The 22,679-nt window shown below is 39.4% G+C and overlaps 2 protein-coding genes across 2 annotated transcripts; both read right to left on the bottom strand.

The window, feature by feature from the left end:
* Positions 1-144: 144 nt before the first annotated feature.
* Positions 145-6,580, bottom strand: mcrs1 (microspherule protein 1). Its single transcript, XM_089010644.1, has 14 exons — positions 6,409-6,580; positions 5,361-5,509; positions 5,081-5,219; positions 4,829-4,993; positions 4,246-4,355; positions 4,029-4,137; positions 3,800-3,938; positions 2,898-2,973; positions 2,575-2,603; positions 2,409-2,501; positions 1,636-1,718; positions 685-772; positions 489-616; positions 145-420 (listed from the first exon to the last, which is right to left on the bottom strand). The coding sequence occupies exons 2-14, from the start codon at positions 5,507-5,509 to the stop codon at positions 334-336; spliced, it is 1,395 nt and encodes a 464-aa protein (XP_088866770.1). The 5' UTR covers positions 6,409-6,580; the 3' UTR covers positions 145-333.
* Positions 6,581-7,992: 1,412 nt separating this feature from the next.
* On the bottom strand, positions 7,993-20,292 carry cyp27b1 (cytochrome P450 family 27 subfamily B member 1). The gene is made up of 9 exons (XM_089009937.1): positions 19,962-20,292; positions 18,769-18,959; positions 16,393-16,583; positions 14,146-14,346; positions 11,916-12,076; positions 10,171-10,337; positions 10,015-10,096; positions 9,730-9,927; positions 7,993-8,423 (listed from the first exon to the last, which is right to left on the bottom strand). Exons 1-9 carry the CDS (start codon positions 20,178-20,180, stop codon positions 8,310-8,312), a joined length of 1,524 nt encoding a protein of 507 aa, XP_088866063.1. The 5' UTR covers positions 20,181-20,292; the 3' UTR covers positions 7,993-8,309.
* Positions 20,293-22,679: the final 2,387 nt, after the last annotated feature.

The following is a 22,679-nucleotide window of genomic DNA, read 5'->3' as shown; positions in this document are numbered from 1 at the left end:
TACATCATTTGATTCTTCATTTACGCGATATGACAAACATTTAGACAGTATGATGAATGCAAGGTTTTAGATACATTTTTTCTTTTCATGTGTGTGTCAGTTCATGACACGCAAAGTGTGACAAAGAGGACAGAAAAATCAAACTTGTGTATACCAGTTTATTGACGTGGAAAATATTCACTACACAATTTAAATAAAATAATCCAGAAACTGGAAAAAGCGCTCCGACCATGACAGTGTCTATACAGCACAACACGGAAAAGATCCATAGATCATCTTGCGAAATCCAAGTCAGAAGAACTTCTTCGTATAAACAGTACGTGAGTAGCGCGTTCACTGTTGTGTCATCTTGGCTGCCTCGGCTTTGATGAGGGAGATGAGTTCCAGGTTGATTAAAAACACGAAACGAAGTCCCGCGATCTATAGAAAGAGATGTAAACACCATATGCCGCATACTGTACAACTTGTGTGATAACTTCGACACGCACCTCCACCACCGAGTTGTTGTTTAACTTCCACCTGTTACCCGACAAGACCGGTCTGCCATCGATGTAGAAGGGTCGTCTGCCCTCATTGGCGATGAAGAAATCCCCATTATTCTTCAGTTTAATAATTCCTGCAAACATGAACTGTCAGTTCACCTTTGCGCGTTGGGATTTCCAACTCCACATTCTATTAAATCACCTTGCTTCCTTGATATTTTCCAGGCGGGCCCCTCTAATGACAGATCCACATCTATCTGTTTATCTTTCGTTGCCCGGCCCAGTGTAATCTGAGGGAGGAGAAACGGAAAAGAATGTAAGAAGCATACGGTGGTAGTTGACGGGCTCTTAAAGGACAACCGACGTGTCCATAATTTGTAAAATGGCTTCAAATGACTTTTACTGATCATATTTTACAAAGATTCCACCGCATATAGCTGTATTTTACGTTTTAAGACTCGCACTGAATATTCCGGAAGTCTTGTTTTTGAGTTGGTGACGAGTCCGTACGTGATGTCACTGAAGGAACGCCCCTGACCGAAAAAAGACACATTGTAGCAGGCCTTTTATCACGGCAATGCATTTTGCTGTACTTGTTTGGTCTGAAAACTTCATGTTGCACCAAAAAGAGACAGAAGAGCGCGACAAAGCTCCGTGTAAGGAATTAATCAGCCTGTGGAAACGGGCTGATGAATTCCTTACATGGAGCTTTGTCGCCATTTTCTGCCTCTTTTTTGGTGCTACATTTCCCCCCTATTGCCTCAAAATGGCACGGAATAAATTCTTTAATCGATTGCAAACATGTATGCTTTCCTCTTCAGAACTATTTGAATCATATTCATAACTGGATGAGTAACAAGAAAGCATATTCTCCCAATCTGAAGCCATTGTTTTGATTCTCCAGCAAGGCAAGACGTCTTGGGGTGACGCCACGAACAAGGGGGCGGGACCTTCTGAAACGGTTTCAAATTTTTGCAGTTTCAGCACACTTTAAGTCATTTTTATTGGTGTTTTGCATTTGACTAAAAATATCATACTACGTGTTTTGGGCATTTTAGATGCTATAAAACGTTTTTCTGATGTCAGTTAGGAAACAAAATAATGGTGTCGGTTGTCCTTTAAGGGTACACTAGTCGCAGTGCGTTTGACTTACCTCTCGGGATCGCATGAGGTAGCGTACCATCCGTCCTCTGAGAGCGGCCAGTGTCTGGTTGTCAAAGTCAGGCATGCTCATCCCTGTCAAACACGGGTTGCAGTTTGGTGTATCAAAATGTTTAAATAATAATAATAATAATAATTGCAATGTGTAGAAAAAAACTACTAAAATTCTACATCTGTAATGGGGGCATTTATGGCTGATATGGCCTTGAATTAAAATTACCGTATTTTCTGGAATATAAAGCGCACCTTCAACGAATGACATATTTAAAAACCTTTTCCATACATAAGGTGCACCGCATTATAAGGGGCACCTTCAATGACTGACATATTTTAAAACATTTTCCATAAATAATATAAAAATATGTTCTTTTAGGTGCGACTTATAGTGCAGAAAATACAGTACATTATTTTAGCTGTAAAAAGAAAAGAAATTATTGTATTTTTCTCCTTCTCTTCAAAATGAAATTGAATTTTAAATTACAAACTAAGAATAATTTTAACAATTTAAACTAAGAATCTGCTAGCGCAGTCGGAATTTAGCAACACAATGCTTTTCTAAACTATCTCCTTTGAGTTCACAGCCATGCTGTTTGGATAAAATGTGCATATCTGAGGTTGCTGATGCATTTTATTAAAATATGGAAATCATCCTGACAAACATAGTTTTAACTCAAATGATCCATAAAACCAATTCATCAACTCATCTCGACTTCCACTTCATGCCTGTTCAGATCAACCCATTTCATGTAAGGTTCAATGTTCTACCTGTGATACTGTCCACAAGGACCTGCCAGCGGGGCAACTCTTGCTCCAATTGCCTGATTTCCCTTTTTTGGTGCCGATCAGATATCATCAGTTCTGGAAAAGAAGTTTTTTTTTCATTCTTTCCAATGACCGTAATGATGTAAAATGAAAATGTGACCATTCCTACCGTGTTCCAATACTTCATCGCGACTCTCCCTGTGTGTGAAGACAAGATGACAAATGGATTACAAGAAACAAAAGATGCATCCATTTTCACGAGATGAAAGGCCTTGCAATAAACGGAGAGTTTTTATTGCATAATGTGCCCCTCCTCAAAAAACAAAAGCTAGTGATTTTTGGAAAAAAAAACTATTTGAAAAACATGTTTCAAGAGACCTTTTGCTTATGCTTTCACAACTACACAAAAATGTTGTAATTTGTTTTCAAATTAAAATTTTGTCGCAAACTCAACAAAATGAACCAAGAAGTCAAAAATCAAGCATGCCTTACTTTAACTTGACCTCATCAACAATCTGCTCAGCATCAGAGAAGTTCAGGACTTGGTCGCCCTTTGGGAGCGGCTGGACTGCAACACAACACGTTTACTGACCACACAACAAATATTGCAATTCATATATTTACAGCACAATGTATCTTGGTTGTTTTGTGATTAAAGTTTAATTTTGAAAAACAAACAATCACTGCGTCACTGGATTGACATTGACAAGGTTTGATCATTTTCAATTCAGTGAATGCAACTTTGTGGTTCATGTCCAAAATGCATCAAAAAAATCAAAATGTAAATTATACCTAAACAATATTATCAGTCAATATATAGCAAAATATGTTTCGTAAAGTCTATTAACTTATTCACTGCCATTCATTAATTTATTTGGCAATTGAAATTATGATGTAGAGCGCCATTCCCGAATTTGTTCGGGTTTTGTTTTTTTCTTGCATGGGTGCCGATAAAGCGCTGGCGAGACTTCTGGCAATGTTTTTTTCCCTTCCACAAGGGGGCAGCTTTTCCCTTTTTTCAATGTAAGGACTTTGTTACAGCTTTAGCTGTTGTTAAAGCGCTGTATAAACCAGTATGTATGTATTGCATTGTATTTTGGACAGCCACCCTCATTTCAAACTCATATAACTCCAGACCCATATAATTGAGGAATTAACTCTTTTTTTCTGATGGAAGAAGAGAGTCTAAGGTTTCTTACGCTGCATCGAATATTTATGCAGTCCTAAAAGTAAATTTTCTGTGGATCCTGGAATTCGAGTGACAATGACAAAAACCCTGGCACTGGAGTGGACACATTTTTTTTGCACGTCTGGCAATGAATGAGTTCAGTTCACTTGCTTATGAGACGACAGTGAGGAGACAATATTTGGTTTGGATGCTTGGGTTGACTCACCACTCTGGTCATCCAGTAGGTAGTACTGCTTCAGAAGCTGCCAGTGGAGCAGCAGACTTTTAGGGGTTCGAGACTGGTGAAAAACACTCGGGTGTTTACTCAGAAGATCATGAAATGTGTCCAATTTGGGCTGACTCGTCTGTGTGATGACAAAACATAGAAACACGCTGCTGATAGCAGGATAATATGATAATAGTGAGGCAATGATAATAAGATGGCGTTCACTGACCGAGCCAATTTTAGCCAGTAGGACTTCCTCAGCCTGGCTGAAAAGAGCTTTACTTTGTATCGCCGCGACAGCTTCGGGATGAAGCTGCCGCATCGCCTGCCACGCAAGTCTGAACGGCCACGGCAGCGGGGGGGAGGAAAAGGAAAGGGTCAATATGTCAGCATGGCTGAAGCAGAATACGCCGCCTGGCTGCCTGCCCGCCCGCCCGGCGTCTTACTTGGAGATGACGGGATCGTACAGCAGCGAGTACCAACGCTCTTTAATTTCTCTCAGAGTGAAGCGACAGCTGAACTTGACGCCCAAATGGACAGATGTGAGGTCTGTTGTCTGCAGAATTATAAATATACATTCACATACAGGCTATTGACATGTCATTACGTCAACAAAATATTTTAATTTACCGTATTTTCTGGAATATAAGGCGCATCTTCAACGAATTACGTACATATTTAAAAAACTTTTCCAGACATGAGGTGCGCCACATTATAAGGGGTACATTCAATGAATAAAATGTTTTCCATACATGAGGCGCATTGGATTATGAGGCGCATGGTAGGCTTTTGAAATAATATTTTCTTTTAGGTGCGCCTTATAGTACAGAAAATACGGTAATTCAATTTTGGCGATAAATGAGATTTAGCTTCACCATTTGATCGGAAAAGAGTATCGTTGTAATTGTCAAACATTCAACCGGTGCTTCAAGAAAAGGAAAAAGACAATAATTCTAAGAAATAATTCATTATAATTTGCTGCGTGTCAATGTTAAATCAATAATAACAACACAAAAGATTGAAACTCACCTGCAGCACTGCATTAATAAGCAGAAGGTCATCTGTCGGCTTCCAGCGACCCAAGTCTTTTGTCATGTGTAACGGCTGTTTACTTTTTTTCACTCTTTTGTTGATTGACGTAGGATGCATGAGCATTGCGAGAGGTGGCGTCAAAGATGGTCCCGATTTTGCCATCTGAAATGACATGAATACATAAAAAAAAAATAATAATTTGAATTAAAATACAAGTTTCACGTTTGTTTTTCCACTATTTCTCTTTACCTTCTTTTTCTCACTGGAAGAAGGCTCACTACCTGAGCAGCGTAAAGGCTCCATGAGGGGAGGACCTTTCATGCGACTTGTTGATTTGACGAGGCTACTTTCTACCAATTCATCATCAAATTTCTTCCTCTTTATCGATCTGCAGGTGTCGTTGGACAGCATTAACACAGTAGATTCAGTACAGTAGACAATCATATAGCGCGAGATGCAACACATCTTCATCTATCTTATCCGATGGAAACATAAAGACCAGGACAGAAAACAATTGATGAAAAGTAACCTGGAGGAACTTCTGCGTTTGGGAACGCCACTGCCAAACGCTTGCGCCGCCGTCCTTTTTACATCTTTTATGACAAGTGACTCTTCGTCTTCTGAGCGGCTTTGTGAACTTGCTACTGCCATTGGCACACTGGGCTCAACCGCTTGCATCTGCTCAAACAGAACAGAAGACAGAAGTACACGAAGAGATGTAGGTAGCAAAACGGGTATGTATTGTATGTCATGACAGTGGGACAAAAAGCGTACAAATTAAAAAATAAATAGAATATCTCCACTTTGGATACAGGCTGCTTCTAAATGTGGACAATGATATGCTTGATGTCATTTAAGTACATTAATTACTTGTGCACATGGGAGGTATTTCAGGAATTAAGTTGGACTGTAGATCCTCTTCCTGTGCTCCTACTGTTCCAATGGAGAGGAAAAGTTATTCCATCTGTTTTGGGACTGCGCTTACTTGCCTCATTCCAATTTCAAACTTGAACCCTCAAATACACTTTAGAAAATGTTCTTATGTCTACTTTTGATCAAATAAGGTTTGCTCGGGTACGACATAAACGCTACAAACCTCAAAAACCGTTCGGAACACAAGACTGTCAATACTGCAGTTTATATGATGGAAACAATTTAAATACGTGTCTATCCGCTTTCTTTATTTATATGCTTTATGTGAATTGTTGTAACTTGTATACAAATATCAAAAACCTTTCCAAAACACTTTTACACAGCAACGGGAAAAATCTGCCGTCACCGAGACTAAAACAGGCGATGGCACTTCATTTGTAGCTCGTGTTTTTGTTTACATGTAAGCGTTAGCCACAGGGCCGACACAATGAACAAAAACACGCTCGACACCTCTCAAATCTGCTCTGACGACCAATGCAACACAACAACGTGAACCGTTCTTCCTTTAATTGCTTGATTTAAATCATATAACGGTTTTGCTGTGTATTTCCGGCCCGTATTTGCTGAGCAAAGAATTGCTCCAATGGGAGCTAAAGTTAGCATCTGATGATTAGCAAGCTAATACGAACGTTCTCGTAACTCACCGTTCCTTCGTTGGGTTAATTGTAGTATAATATCCAGTATTTGACTGCGTGTGTGTCGTATATCGATACGTAGTTACTCAAAGCCGTTTAAGTGGCTGCTTGGTTGCACTACATCGAGACAAAAATCAGTTAGCATAAAGCTCGTTGTAGTCATGTTTTCTTCTTCTTCCTAGGAAACTTCGAGGTCGGTTAATATGTTCATGGCACAATAGCGACACCTAGTGGACTGGATAGATAGCAGCTTGTTACAAAGAAATTGGTTTTATTAAAATGTACCTACCTCGATATTACTTCTGCAAATTTACAATAAAACTATGAACGATGAAAATAACCACAACAATTTGACGTGACGTTGTCACTTTTTTAACCCATCAATGAAAAATATGACCGCTAATGATCTACTGCAGGCCATGGAAAGGCCAAAAGTAAATTCATTCATTTATTTTTCTTGACGTTTGATAATATTTCAACCATATATGTTGCATAGTATTCCACGCAAAATTATTAGAAATTTAAAAAAAAAAATACAGGGCACACACATGCACACTCTCCTGTGCTCATGTACCTGGAATTTATTGTCATGTAGTTTCAAAGGTCCATATTAAATTACAATAAATACAGAATTCAGACACGAATGTTGCTACGTTTCCAAAGTGTAAAAAAAATAAGAATTGCGTGAACAGTACAGTCAAATATACAAAGTGAATTCAAAATCATTGCCACATGACTGTTTTTGTAAATACATTTTAGAACAGCTGCCATTTGGTTGCAGATTATTTTTTTCAATATAACCATACTACGACAATGTTTTTTTATGAACACATCAAAATTGCAAATGTCCAGTCATCCTTTTGACCATGCTGGAATCTCTTTTTGTGATGCTCTGTGATTTCACAAATAACGTACAGTGGAAGGTCCGAAGTCGAATGTCCCCAATCGTCACACAATTTGGGATTTAACCAAGACAATCTCAAAAGTCAAACACTACCTGGAGTTCAATAGTCACATGTGACATTGAACAAAACAGCTGCTTATCATTTTTGCACGTTTTTTACGTGAACTGTGATGCCAAAATAAATGTGGTGACAGGCAGATAACTTGGTAAATGGAATTTCCAGTAAATTTTGAAATCACCCGGCTTCTCAAATGACCATCACAAATATTAGCATATAAAATACCAATACAAATTAATTGTACTTAACAAATCCTGATGTAAATAACATTTTATGACTACAAATTCAAACAGGACAATATAAAACACCGCTAGGTAACATTATTACTCTGTACACAATTAGTGTGCAGATCACACACGCAATTAGTGTGTGTAGTATTTTGGCTGTATTACGTTTTTTGTTGTTTTTTTTTTAACAATTGTGAATGTGATTTAAGAATAAGAAAATTGTATTACAAAACACTACCTGTACAGTTGATAAACCTTGCATGTTAAATAATGACACTTTCTTTGACGGAATTGATTCCCTGTGGAGAAAGTTTTTGGAAATTAGAATAACTTTTGAATGTCGACCAGCACTGTGTGCTTGATAGTCCATATCATGAATGAACTCAGTTTTTAATCACGACTTTCTCATTTGATCGAAAATAAAAGTCAGCTCCGATGTTTTAACAGGTTAAGTTATTGTAAAAAAACATTTTTTAATATGGCCTGAGGAGGAACAACATTCACGAAAGCTATGACTTTGTGCAAATATGCATTATAACAACCAAAAGGCTAGTTGACCTCCCATGGAGCGCCTGGGCCGCTGTACTCAACTCCAGAGGTGTCCCGTAGGCCTTTTAGCCTTTCTGACATGATTCTGAAAAGGTTACCACCTGGCCACGTGCTTTGCGCTTTTGAGAGCTGTGGTCACTTTCACGTAACCCAACCCGCTCAGAGGAGTGAGTCATCGTTCAACAAACTGCAGGTTGATGACATTTTCAGGAACGAGCAGCGTCCGTGTCATGGGTTTCACAGAAACCCCTTTCGGGTCTGGCCGCACGTCAAACTCAATCAGGATCTATTGAAAGCAGAAACGCAGAACAGAGACTGATCAGCATACATGAAAAATCTCAACCGCCCCACCCCAATTCCTTCAACGTTTTCAACAGAGAGCAACTCCACAAGGGGGTACAATTTCCTCTTAGAAGCCACCACGATTGACATCATGATCGCAATAAAAAATAATTTCATATGGCTAAGAGAGCTGTAGCCATATTGACTGCCCCCCCCCCCCCCAGCACCTTCCAAAATGCCACCATGGGAAGCTAGCTGCCCATAAAACACATATTTGAGAAAATGATACAATGAGTACAAATAAATTGTGGATTAACTCATTCACTGGCAGACATGCAAAAATTTATCCACTCCAGTGCCAGGGTTTATGTCATTTTCACTCAAATTCCAGGACTCACGGAATATTGAGTTTTAGGACTACATAATAATAATAATAATAATAATAATCCTTTTTTCTAAGCGCCTTTCAAAACTCTCAAGGACAATTTACAGTCACAGGATTTTTTTGTGTGGGTAAACATTCAATGCAGCGTCAGAAACCATAGACTCTCTTCTTTCATCAGAAAAAAAGAGTTAATTCCTAAATTGTATGGATCTGGAGTTATCTAAGTGTGAAATGGGGGTGGCTGTACAAAAGGCAAATGCTGCCCCTTTGTGGGAGAGAAAGACATTGCCAGAGGTCTGACCAGCGCTTTATCAGCACACACACGGCCTAAAAAAAACAAAAAACAAATTCGGGAATGGCGCACCACGTCATATCTTCAGTTCCCGAATAAAATTGGAATGGCAGTAAATGAGTTCATGGCAAAAAATGTAATCTTTCTGGATTTTGAAAGATGCCTCAATTTTTATTTTTATTTTTATTTTGCGGAAAATGCTGATCGAGATTGAGCCTTTAAAACAATAATTGCATTTTTTAGGGGTAGGTGGTTAAAAAAAATCTATGACAGTATCAGTCAAATGAAATCATTGCTATCCTTGAACATCATGCTGAAAATGATGAAATGTTATTCCATGTTATGATTGGGTCAATACAGCTGCATGATCAGTGAGAAAATAAGGAAGACAGCGTAAAACGCTTTCAGTAGATAGAAAAGCGTGATAAGGGACGGCATATTTATAGAGTACTTGAAAGCATCTCCCCTTACGGTAAAGTTTAGTTTGACAGTATTCCACTTTCACTTTGCTGCTGTGAAATGTAAATTTCTCCACTGTGAGACTAATAAAGGCATATCCAATCCAATCCAATCCATTCCAAACTCATCAATCCAGATGTTATGCTGAAGGAACAAAAATGAACATGTACTCACCCTGGCGATAGCGAGGTAGAGTTCAAGCTCCGCAATGCGACGGCCGATGCAGCTGCGTTTTCCCACCCCGAAAGGCACAGAGGCGTATGGGTGATGACTCTGATCCTTTGTCAACCATCTGTGCGGCAGGAACTCATTTGGATTCGGAAACACGGTCGGATCGCGTGACGTTGCAAAGTGGCAGAGTGTAATCAGGGTCTGAAAGGTGTTATTTTAGCATGATTTTTTTTTGATGGTGGTGATGATTCGGCTGAATTTGATCAGATTTCTTTAAACTCTCCTCACATTTTTAGGAATGAGGTAGCCTCCAACCTCGATGTCTCTCTCGGTGATGACACGAGCGTTCGCCGGAATCACTGGATACAACCTGAGTTTTCAGCATGAGCAAAGTTGCACATTCCAACAAGGCTTTATTATATTTTTTTTCGGGAGCAATCATACCTGAGCACTTCTTTGACGACAGCCTTCATAAGAGGCATGCGTGCTACATCTGCTGCCTGAGGCACCTTCCTGCCTCCTAGGACGCTCAGGACTTCATCGCGTAATGACGCTTGCACCTCAGGGTGACGTGACAACTCGTACAGCGACCAGGACATTGTGCCAGATATCTGAAAATAACACAAACAATTTGTTAGAATGAATCCTAAATTCCCAGTTAGTTATTTGCGCTTGATTTGCGACTTCATTTCTCTCTTGTATAGATGAATTTTTGCTCTCTTGCCAGAATATTTGTTTAACTCATTCACTGCCAGCCAATGTGCAAAAATGTGTCCACTCCAGTGCCAGGGTTTTTGTCATTGTCACTCAAATTCCAGGACACACAGAATATTGAGTTTTAGGATTACATAAACATTCAACATAGCGTAAGAAACCTTAGACTCTCCTCTTTTATCAGAAAAAAGACTTAATTCCTAAATTATATGGATCTGGAGTTATCTAATCTTGAAATGGGGGCAGCGGTACAAAACGTAATACATATTGATTTATGTAGCACTTTAACAACAGCTGAAGCTGTAACGTGGAAGGGAAAAACATTGGCAGAGGTCTGACCCCGCAAAGAAAAAAACAAAACCCGAACAAATTCGGGAATGGCGCTCCACGTCACACTTCAATTCACGAATAAATTTGGTGAATGGCAGCGAACTAGTGAACCCTAAATTCCGTGTTAGTTATTTGCGCTTGATTTGGGACTCTATTTTGTTCCCGATTGCATAGCTGAATGTGTCTGAAATCATAATGGTGTTTCCTTAAAGGACAACCGACGCCACTTTTTTGCTTCCTGACATCAGAAAAATGTTTTATAGCATCTAAAATACCCAAAACACGCAGTATGATATTTTTATTCAAATGCAAAACACCAATAAAAATGGCTTAAAGTGTCCAAAATCTGCAAAAAATTGAGCTGCGAATTGGGCATTTTCAGAAAGTCCCGCCCCCAGTTCGTGACGTCAGACCAAGACGTCTTGCATTGCTGGAGAATCCAAACAATGGCTTCAGATTCGGAGAATATGCTTTCTTGTTACACATCCAGTTATGAATATGATTCAAATAGTTCTGAAGAGGAAAGCATACATGTTTGCAATCGATTAAAGAATTTATTCAGTGTAATTTTGAGGCATCTGGACTGCAATGTAGCGTCCCAGAAAAGAGGCAGAGAATGGCGACCTCTTGTAGACATGACAGTGTATTGCGTTTCCACTGGCTGATAAATTCCTTATATGGAGCTTGGACGCCCTCTTCTGGCGCAACACGAGGTTTTCAGACCAAACAAGCATTGACGTGATGGAAGGACTGCTACAATGTGTCCTTTTTTTCCGTCAGGGGCGTTCCTTCAGTGACGTCACGTACGGACTGGTCACCAACTCAAAAACAAGACTTCCAGAATATTCAGCACAAGTCTTAAAGCGTAAAATATAGCTATATGCGGTGGAATCTTTTTAAAATACGCTCAGTAGAAGTCATTTGAAGCCATTTTACAAATTATGGACACAACTTGTCCGGAGACGTCGGTTGTCTTTCAAATGGCCTATCATTGGTTAAAGTGTAATTTTATGTAGCAAAAGTATTAATGTGATTAGTATCGGTGAGTACTTGTAATGATATGGGTCTGAAAAACAGTGTTATCGAAAATCCCTTTTTTTACGGCCCTCCAATACAATAATGCAAATGTTGATGTTTGGTCTTACGGTGTCGACGCCTGCAAGTAGAAGTTCTGTGATATTGCTGTAAACAGTCTTCATGGGCAAATCTGTCTGGGCCAGGAAGTAGGCAAGGTAGTGGCCTTTCACTTTTTCACACTTGCTTTTTTTCGCTGCTTCCTTCAGGCGCTGGTCAATGTGGCCTTTAGCTGGAAAAGTGGCACAAAGGCGCAACATGTTTACGATTTAGAATTCTCTGATGACACCTGATTGATTGAAATGAGATATTATGAAACACATTTTCCTGACATTTCTGCGGCGCGTCGTGGTCTTTCACAGCACATTAATGTATATTCAGTTTTGATTGACACTGCCTAATTAACTAATTCAATGCCAGACGTGCAAAAATGTGCAAATGTCTGGGTTTTTGTCATTGTCACTTGAATTCCAGGACCCACAGAAGATTGAGTTTTAGGACGACATAAACATACAATACGGCGTTAGAAACATTACGCTCTCTTCTTTCATCAGAAAAAAAGTTAATTACTAAATTATTTGGGTTATTTCAGCTTGAAATGAGGGTGGCTGTCCAAAATACAATGCAATACATATCTATTGATTTATATAGCGCTTTAACAACAGCTGAAGCTGGAACAAAGCGCTAGCATGGAAATGCTGCCCCCTTGTGGAAAAGAAAAAATATTGCCAGAGGCCATGGCCAGCGCATTATCGGCACCCAAGAATAAAAAAACAAAACCCGAACAAATTCGGGAATGGCGCTCTACGTCATACTTTCAACACCCCAATAAATTCGGGAATGGCAGTGAATGAGTTGTAATATACAAATATGATTTAAAAAGCATATTTTGTTATATTTATTTAAAAAGCATATTTTCTGCACAGCTCCTTTTTTGTATCTCATTATTTTTGAGGAAGTGTTTAAAAAAAAAAGAAAACATCGAGTCAATGGTTATGAACCACTCTCGTCCTTAAAGAATTATGTTTCCAGTACAACAAATGGGTGAAATTTTAGTGTATTTACTGATAAACTGTTCAAACATGCAATACTTAATTTAAAGGACAACCGACATCTCCGGACAAGTTGTGTCCATAATTTGTAAAATGGCTTCAAATGACTTCTACTGACCGTATTTTACAAAGATTCCACCGCATATAGCTATATTTTACTTTTTAAGACTCGTGCTGAATATTCTGGAAGTCTTGTTTTTGAGTTGGTGACAAGTCCTCACGTCACGACACTGAAGGAACGCCCTTCACCGAGAAACGACATACCTTGCATCACCTCAATGCATTTTGCGGTACTTTATTTGGTCTGAAAACTTCGTGTTGATGGCGAAATTAGAAGGAAAACACATAAATAACGCGCTGGTGAATCATTGTGTGTTGCGCCAAGACTTCTACGGTGTATTTGATGTTCGCTTACAAAACGTCCCAGGAGACAATTTACACGGAGCTTTGTCGCCCCCTTCTGCCTTTTTTTGGGTACTGTGAGTACGAAAGAGTTTGTCACTACATTTCTCTCCAGATGCATCAAAATGACCGGAATAAATTCTTTAATCAATTGCAAACATGTATGCTTTCCTCTTCAGAACTATTTGAATCATATTCATAACTGGATGAGTAACAAGAAAGCATATTATCCGAATCTGAAGCCATTGTTTTGATTCTCCAGCAAGGCAAGATGTCTTGGTGACACCACGAACAAGGAGGCGGGACCTTCTGAAACCGTCCACTTCCGGGTTCAATTTGAAGTAGTTTTTGGACACTTGAAGTCATTTTTATTGGTGTTTTGCATTTGACTGTTTTGGGTATTTTAGATGCTATAAAACGTTTTTCTGATGTCAGTTAAGACACAAAAAAGTGATGTCGGTTGTCCTTCAAGGAAAAAAAATGCAAAGAAATGCCAAATTTTGTAGTGTGTGCAGTTTAAGAACGATAATCTCTTTCTTGCCTATCTACTTTGGATTGGCGTGATTATTTTAAACATGTTTGATGTTCATTTTTGGATTCATTAGACGGGCAAGCGATGATAGATAACAACCCATTTCTCGGTCGAAAATGGCAATCGCCAAATGGGAGCTGAGCAGCACGCAAGAGAAATAATTACACCAAATGGAAAAATGGATTCTCTTTTTCAACATTTGGCTAGAGCAACCTCATCTCCAGTTTCACACAACATACCATAAATCCTGATTCATCCTTTCTGATAAACACGATTTAATGATTTAGAATCATTTTGTACCCCAAAAGAACCTACCAAATTCAAACATGTTGTCCCAGCATTGACAGAAGATGTCCCAGGGTTTGGGGAATAGCCAAAGTAACCATTTTGGCATGACCATCGTAAGAAGCGTCTTTACAAACATGGTGTTGATTGACTCAATGAAAAGTTCTGTTTCTTTGGGAACCACTGGCTCCAGACAGCCGATTCTAGACTCAAACAACACGGAGGAGATTCCTGTCCCAAAAAAAAGAGAAAAAAGAAAAGCCTCAAGTCAAGACTTGCCACTGATACAAAACGACATTGGCACAGAGAAGACAGCAGTTGATGAATGGTTTGATGGCCATTCAAATGTGATGAAACACTTGCTATTAATCATCTTGTGGTCTAAAAAGTATTGAGTGAGAGATTTACTTTTGAGTTGTGAGGATTTTATAAGAGCTCATGTGACAAGATAAACATTCATCCCCATTCCAACGTGAGCGGTTACATTCTCACCAGTCAAAAGGACGTCATATGTTTCTTTTAATTAATAACATTCGCGACACATACTGTATTTTCCGGTGTATAATGCGCACTGGAGTATAAGGCACACCCCCAACAATGCTGTATTTTCATACTTTGTCCATATATAACGCACACCTCCAATGAATGAAAATAGTTTTCCAAATAAAATATATAAATCGATAAAAGTTTTCCAAATATAAGGCACACTACATTATAAGGCACAACAGAAGAAGCTGGGGTTGCACACGACTTCTTGTAGTTGGTGCCTGCTGACGATAGTTGCGAGACCTGTTGTGGCTCAATATTACTTAACATATAAGGCCCACATGCATATAAGGCGCAAGGTGCGACTTATACACTGAAAAATACCTAATATATATACAGTAAAGTCTCGTTATATCAATATTCAAGGGAGTCCGAAAAAATATCGATATAACTGGGACTATCGATATATCCGACCCTGTTTGCATGTAATTTTCTCCGTGCGTGCATAGAAATAGTATCGATATAACCGGGACTATCGATATATCCGATATCGATATAACGAGACTTTACTGTATATATATATATATATATATATATATATATATATATATATATATATATATATATATATATATATATATATATATATATATATATATATATATATATATATATATATATATATATATATATATATATATATATATATATATATTTTAATCCACGTATCCTCACCACGGTCATGGCCTATCCCACAGTAGGTGGGGGACACCCTGAACTGGTTGCTCGCCAATCGCAAGAGAGACAATCAATTAATCTGTGCTGGGCATAGGAAGAACATGCAAACTCCCCACAGGAAGGCCAGAGCCAGAATTGAACCCTGCATCTCTGCACTATGAAAATGGAGACGTGCCAACCAGTCATCCATCGTGCTGCCCGCCTTTTTGGGTTCACAGAAAACAAAACATCTTGTTTTTTTTCACACACAAAAAAAACCGTAATTAATCATCTCACAATATACATTAATGATGAAGCCAAATTATAAAGTGAACCTATTGCTGTAACTGTCTGTAGGCCTAAAAAGATGGATTACAACGGAGGACATTACTTTCAATAGAAGCTATATTTTTATTTTTTTTTTGTAAGCTCTCAGTCGTACAGGAGTGGTCCATCGATGAGAAGGTTTCTTCAGCCGTCATCTGTACAAAAGTGAAGGTTTCGGACGTTTCGCCTCCTATCCAAGAGGCTTCGTCAGCGAACTAACCGAAACCTTCACTTTTGTACAAATGACGGCTGAAGAAACCTTCTCATCAATAGAAGCTATAGGCTACGTTGAAGTACAAGCTGTGTTGAATTTTGTAGGCTGTATCCTCCAAAGGTAAATTTTGCTGGCTCATGATGTAACTTCTGGTGCGATGTGACTGCATCGTTCTCAAAATTCACACGACCTTCAAATCTGGCCTCCAATCCCATGGTGATAGACCTTGAGCGAAGATATATTCAGAGCATATTTTTTGTAAACTACATTGCTTCACCTACCTTCGACACTGCTCCTTTTCTACTATGTGTTTGCCCCCCCCCTCCCCCGAAAAAGTGTTATCCCCCCCCCCCCCCATGCAAACTAGTAGGAATCAATTTTGGGCTGGGGTTACTGTATTATAATTCAGTTATCCATAACATGATAATGCTACATTAGTGAAAAAGTGAACAAAAATGGGTCATGTCAGGCTTTAACATGAGCAAAAATCAGTTTCAACACATAATAATCCTCCAAACTTTTTTGGACCTCACCCTCGAGGCCGAAATAATAGAACTCCCTTGCGATGTCAGTCACGAGGCCTTCGGGATGTCTGCGCAGGCGAAGTTTGGTGATGAGGTCACTGACCACGCTGTTCAGTGTTTGGTCGTATGCTTCGACCGCCTTGGGCCGCAGCATGTGCTTGGCTAGGAGGCTTCGAACCTCCTGCCACTCCTCGCCTTCACTGAACACAACACAAAACAACATTGTCAGTGATCATCTATTGGGATTGTATTGGGGGTAGGGGGGGGGTAAGTGACAGACATTAAGCATGTTAACGAAATAATGAAGGCGCCATCTCAGTTTTACCATGTGGGGATCTGTAGTGGTTGAATTCAAGTTGGCTTTATGACTTGATGAGATGAGAGTTTGTACAGGAGACACAAAAAGAAGGTTTGAATGTTCAGTTAGCTACAATCACAAACTTAGATTTCACCCGGAATGACCAGAAACTGTGTATTCTGCTTGATTTTTGTAGGTTTAGTAAGTGGGCCCAGGGCAACAGGCTAAAACGCAACTTAAGAGACACAAAACTTTGGTCGCCACAAAGACAAAGTTTGCTGCTGTTTGTTTATAATGTAACATTATAATTAATTATAATATAATGTATTTATTAGCGCCTTTCAAAAATGTCAAGGACAATTTACAGTTACAAGATAAGTTCTTCTTCCCGGACTTGCGTGGGTTTCCTCCCACATTCCAAAATCATGCACGACAGGCTGATTGAACACTCGAAATCATGGTGTCAAAGTCGAGGGCCAAATCTGGCCCGACACATCATTAAATTCGGCCCGCAAAACAAATCAAGTGCCATGATGCTTTCTAAAGTCCAAACCAAAATTTCACATTGTGGCTTGTAAACCACAATAACAGATTAAATCATATAAATCAACAAGTATAAAGGCCCAACAATAACATGGCTGCCTTACTAGCTTATAGCATGTAGCATGCAGTGATAGTAACAGATTCTTCATATCATTTTGAGTGATGCTAATTTTGTTACACTGACTTGAAAACAACCTTTTCCGACATTTTTATTCATGAAATATGTATGAACATGAAAATTTAGTAAAAGCGTAAAACTATTGTCCTGACTAAAACTAGACACAAATGTTGATAGTTTTTGTTGACTAAAACTTGACCAAAATAAAAAATGAAAAAGGACGTTTGAATTTGGACCAAAACCGAGACAATTTTTTTAAAATGGGTGATAAACTGAGACAGACACCACGGGACCAGGAGTCCATTTGAATGTAGGACCGTAATTTGTATAAGAAAATTTTTACATCCATGTTCCAATTGAAAGGGGGTGTGTAACTAGCTTACATTAGCATTTTATATTTGCATGTCGTTTTATTTTTGGTTCCTATCAATTATGCACAGCGGTTTGAGGCACAACTAATTGTTACCTTACTTAAATTTCCGCATGGTCAAATATATTATATCAAGGGTGCGCACACTTTTTCAGCATGGGAGCTACTTTTGAAATGACCAAGTCAAAATGATTTGTTGAGAAATATATTGAGGATTCTTGCAACTTGTGTTGTTGTTAAAGTGCAATATAAATCAACATGTATTGTTTTGTAATGTATGTTGCATAACACAACATAATTATGTACATTTTTTGCCATTACCTGAGTTCACTCTGATAACTGGCAGAAGAGACAAGCGCACTTCGAAAATGTCATCGTGAAAAAAAAGTCCGAGTCCCATTCGGTAGGAAAGTGATACATGTTTTCTTCTTACTTGGCCCAGCTGCTCCACTCATTTTTATATTTTATCTTACGTTTAAATGGAAAAAACGAGCGAAAAATTAGGATGTAACTAACGACTAGCTTATTAACTTTGCAAAGTTCTGGGGCGTGGTTTGAGTATGCAGTGTACCTAATAATGAGATGTCATCTGATTGGCTGTCTGGTGTATCAATCAAGTGAAGGGATGGCCAATAGGCTGACGTCGAGTTTTTTTTAAACGACTCAACTTTATTTATATAGCGTCAGTTTATGACTGTCACATCACCTTATCATGCGATCGACAAATAATACCTTGGAGATTGACTGGTGGATTGCGATCGATGTATTGAGCACCGCTGTATTACATACACTTCATGACAAGCGCATTGGGAAACTAATAATAATAATAATAATATGAATATGAATAAGAAGAAGAATATTAATAATAATAATAATACATTTCATTTATAAGTGCCTTTATCTTCTTGATGCTTTGTTGTAGGACATTGTTATGTGTTGTTTGTGGTTCTTTGTGGAGAAAAAGTCTTATGGAGGTTTTTTCCATTAGATGAAGAGGATGACGTGCAGCCTTCTGTAATGTCATTCAACTTAGCTAGACATGATAAAAGCACTCACGATGTTAACAGTCCGTAGTGTTGACCTCTGAGCTTCCTGTAGTCCTTCCAGGAAGAAAGGTCAGAGCGCATTGGACGCTGGCCCTCTTGTCTCAGCACCTGCTCAATGAGCGCCGGATGAGCCACATGGACCGTCGTGATGGGGCCGAAGCTCGCCTTCCACATGTGGCCGTACCGCTGCACTCCCTCCAGCTGGGAAGTGATACATGAAACGAGTGCGCTTTTGTGTGCATCTGGAGGTTTTCCAGCTAAAGACAGTGACTTATCTGACATTATTATTACATGACGACTGAGATATGTCATTGCTCCGCGGACACAGCAGGTCTATCCAATAATACAAACATTTTAGGCATTCTATGTGAGAAAATGTCATATATATTGTTTTTTGGGGTAAGGGGGGTTATTGGACTTTATAAAGTAACCATCATAGTCCTGGAATGACTTTTTTTTAAATAATTACAGTACCTGACTGAAACTTTTAAATATGTCTTCCATTCTTGCAAGCTTATTTTTATATCTTGAAAAAAAGTCACATTCAATCCAAGGCAGGTGTTTCGATGTTTTTTTTAATGTCCTTTCACATTAGTGGATAAAGGATGATCAGTTCTGTATGCAAATAATTAAAAATGGAATTAAGATAACGTGCATTTCACCTCCAAAGTTCCTCTGGACTAATTGGAATCAGAGTTGTCGGAACATCAATGGGGAGGGGCACAGTTCATCCACTGATCAAAACTTAAAAGCATACACAGTATGTAAGAAGACTTCTTGGCAATATCAATTAGCACACCTGCACAGTGGAATGTCAAATACAAGAAAATGTTCTCTTGGATACAGTTTATTTTTATCTGTCAGAAAGTGATAATTTAACACTGAGTAGTTCACGCTGATAATTAGATTTTTATCAAGGGAGTATTTGACAGAACTCTCGTTATTATTAAATCACGCAGCTCTAATCCACATAAAATAGAACAGCATATTATTATTATTGTTATTATTTCATTTCATTTCATTAAATCACAGCTGAGGAATCAGTATTTTTATAGACAGGACCTTTGATACAGCCCAGAAAAATGCATTTGGATTTTGCAGTTAAATGAAAGGTGATAAACACTACTTTTCAAGAAATAACTCAAAAACATCATGTAGTCTATGAGCATATTTCAAGTGCAGTCGTGTTGAAGGTGCTCCTACCTGTAACTGGTGCAACTTGGACAGTCCCCGGCGGGCGAATAAGTCCCAGGCGAAGCCAAGCACCGACGGGCCGGGCATGTCGTCCAGGCTCCTCACAGTCGTCCCATCGGGACCGGCCGCTGCCCCCTCAGCCCACCTTTCCACCCACTTGAGGAGCGGGAAAGCACTGCGGCCGGACACTCTTAACGCCTGCTGCAGCATCCTCCTCACAGAGATCATGGAGCGGTCGCCGCGCGCCGATGCTCATTTTCTCTCCCCCTCCTGTTTGGAGGCTCTATTTATAACCCCGTAACCTGCTCCTCGAACCCGAGGAGATAACACGGTCCATTTTTGGATTGGGGGGCCAATCGTGGGTGTGTGTGCGGCCAAGGTCCCGCCCCACTTGGAACAGACGATGGCGCATGGAGGTGTGTCCAATCATAGAGCCGAACAGGGACGATCCCCGTGAGGCAGCACACGTGGAACTCCTGGATAAATAATACACGACTTATTTGCTAGTGTGTGTTCGTTGGTGGTGGTGGTGGGTTTGTCAGGGGGTGGGTGTCTGGAACGAGATACACGAGCTTATCTCCGGCACTTTGCTCCCCCCCACGCCAATAGAACCTCAGGCTGACACATTTAGTTATCACGCATTCGTGCATTAAGGCCATTCAAGGCGAACGTGGGAGGGTGGTGGTGGGTGGGGGGAGCTCTCTATATTAGTGGGATGCTGACACTGCAGGGTGCCTGTTTACACTGGAAACTTTTGACCCATTTGCAGCTTGGTATCATACCGAAATCACCCCCCCCCCCTTTTGATGCTGGATACAAACAAACAATAACAACAATTCTAAATCAGGTAGGCAACAGTGGGAAGTGGGTAAATTTAAAAGGTACCGTATTTTCCAGTGTATAAGGCGCACTGGAGTATAAGGCTCACCCTTCAATGAATGGTGTATTTTCAAACTTTTTTCATATGCAGTGATACCTCGGCTTACGAACGCTTTAGCTAATGAACGTTTCACCTTACGAACATTACATTCGCGAGAATATAATATTGGCATACGAACTACTTTTCGGCAGACAAACCAAACAGCGCAACGGTGGCTGGCGGACTAGTTTTTCACATCCCCTTTATTTGAGTGCAGACATGGTTTGTTATCGTGTGGAGTACTTTTGCTATTATGGGACCGAAAAAGATCCCACCACTGGCTAGTGTTCAGCCGAAGAAGACACATTCTGGTCAGATTATGGTCGAGCAAAAGAAGATCATTGAAAAACACGAACGAGGTGTGAGTTTGTGTGACTAAGCGTCCAGTATGCTAAGTCGACCATTTCTAGGTGTGGCTAAGGGTGTTTCTGTGTTGTCTAAGCAATGGTCTCAAGCAATAGAAGAGGTTGAAAACATTCTGTTGATTTGGATTAACAAAAAAACAGCTCGCTGCGGACCGTGTGAGTGGGGGTATTCTTGCCGAGAAAGCACGGCAACTTCACTCGGATATCATCAAGAGGAAACTAATTCAACGACCATCACAAAGATAAATAAAACGACTTTATTATACAGTACAGTTTATTTCTTTAATTACAATCCAATAGCACGTTTATTATCCATAAAATAAGGTATATTTTGTGTAGTTTTAAGGCTTATTTAGTAGAAAATTATGTTTTTTGGGGACCCAGGAACGGATTATTCTCATTTTTAATGGTTTCTTATGTGAAATAAATGTTCAGCAGATGAACTTTTCGCCTTACACACACTTTATGCGAACAAATTAAGTTTGTAAGCTGAGGTATCACTGTATAAGGCGCACCTTCAATGAATGAAAGCAGTTTTACAAATATAATACATAAATATATTTCAAAAATTCAAAATATATGGCACACCACATTAGAAGGTGCAGCAGTCGAGGCGGCAACTTCTTCTACAGCGGGGAAAAGGAGACGGTGACTACTGACAGGAGTTGTGAGACCTGTTGTGGCTCAATATAACTTCATATATAAGAGGCACCCGCGTATAAGGCGCAGAGTCATCTTTTGAAGTAAATGAAGGCTTTAGGGTGTGAAAAGTGCCATTAATTCAAGCTATTGTGTTCTCAGGACAATGCATCAATTGCAACTACAACTTAATCAGGTCATCCGCAAGAGTTCTATTTCACTTTGAGGTGTACACTATGTGGACAGCTGGCACAAAGGGTTATTCTACGTTGCGACACACGTCTGCTTAGTGGTTGCTTGCTTTTCACAATACACTGTATACTGTACATCAGTAAATTCCTCAACTGCACCGGACAGCCAAGATGTCTCAATGTTGGCTTCGGATGTCTCCAGAGACCCTGGTTTCCCCCCCTCATTCCCCAAACAAGCATTCTAAGTTCACTGAAAATTGACAATCGCTGAGAATGTAACTGTACAATACAACAAAACACAAGAAATGTTGATTTATATAGCACTTTAACAACAGCTGAAGCTGTAACAAAATGCTTAACATGGACAACTATCATATATAGGAAATAAAACAGTCACAAAGATAGTAGAATGCACAAGGGAGTAAAACTAAGATCAAGTCTGAAATCGTTAGCTGTTCATATGCTCCATGAAGATTAGCAATCTATTAGCTAGCTATTAGCTAACTGTATATGAGTTTGTCCGGGTTCAGTGAACGCTGGCATTTCATCATTTTGAGGCATGTCGCACCCAAAAAAGGCAGAAAATGGCAACAAAGCCTTGTAAGTAATTAAT

Source organism: Hippocampus bargibanti, linkage group LG12 (assembly GCF_051943395.1).
Source record: "Hippocampus bargibanti isolate YZ-2025 linkage group LG12, ASM5194339v1, whole genome shotgun sequence".
NCBI classification, from domain to species: domain Eukaryota; kingdom Metazoa; phylum Chordata; class Actinopteri; order Syngnathiformes; family Syngnathidae; genus Hippocampus; species Hippocampus bargibanti.
This window is presented reverse-complemented; position numbering and strand designations above follow the sequence as displayed.

Coding starts and splice junctions, on each gene's coding strand:
- mcrs1 (XM_089010644.1), bottom strand. CDS start 5,509: ATGCAAGCGGTTGAGCCCAGTGTGCCAATGGCAGTAGCAAGTTCACAA. Junction 5,220..5,360: donor AAACGCAGAAGTTCCTCCAG/GTTACTTTTCAT, acceptor CGACACCTGCAG/ATCGATAAAGAGGAAGAAAT. Junction 1,719..2,408: donor CCTTGTGGACAGTATCACAG/GTAGAACATTGA, acceptor CGTGTTTGACAG/GGATGAGCATGCCTGACTTT.
- cyp27b1 (XM_089009937.1), bottom strand. CDS start 20,180: ATGATCTCTGTGAGGAGGATGCTGCAGCAGGCGTTAAGAGTGTCCGGC. Junction 16,584..18,768: donor CACTACGGACTGTTAACATC/GTGAGTGCTTTT, acceptor TGTTGTGTTCAG/TGAAGGCGAGGAGTGGCAGG. Junction 8,424..9,729: donor TCTACCTCGCTATCGCCAGG/GTGAGTACATGT, acceptor TGCTTTCAATAG/ATCCTGATTGAGTTTGACGT.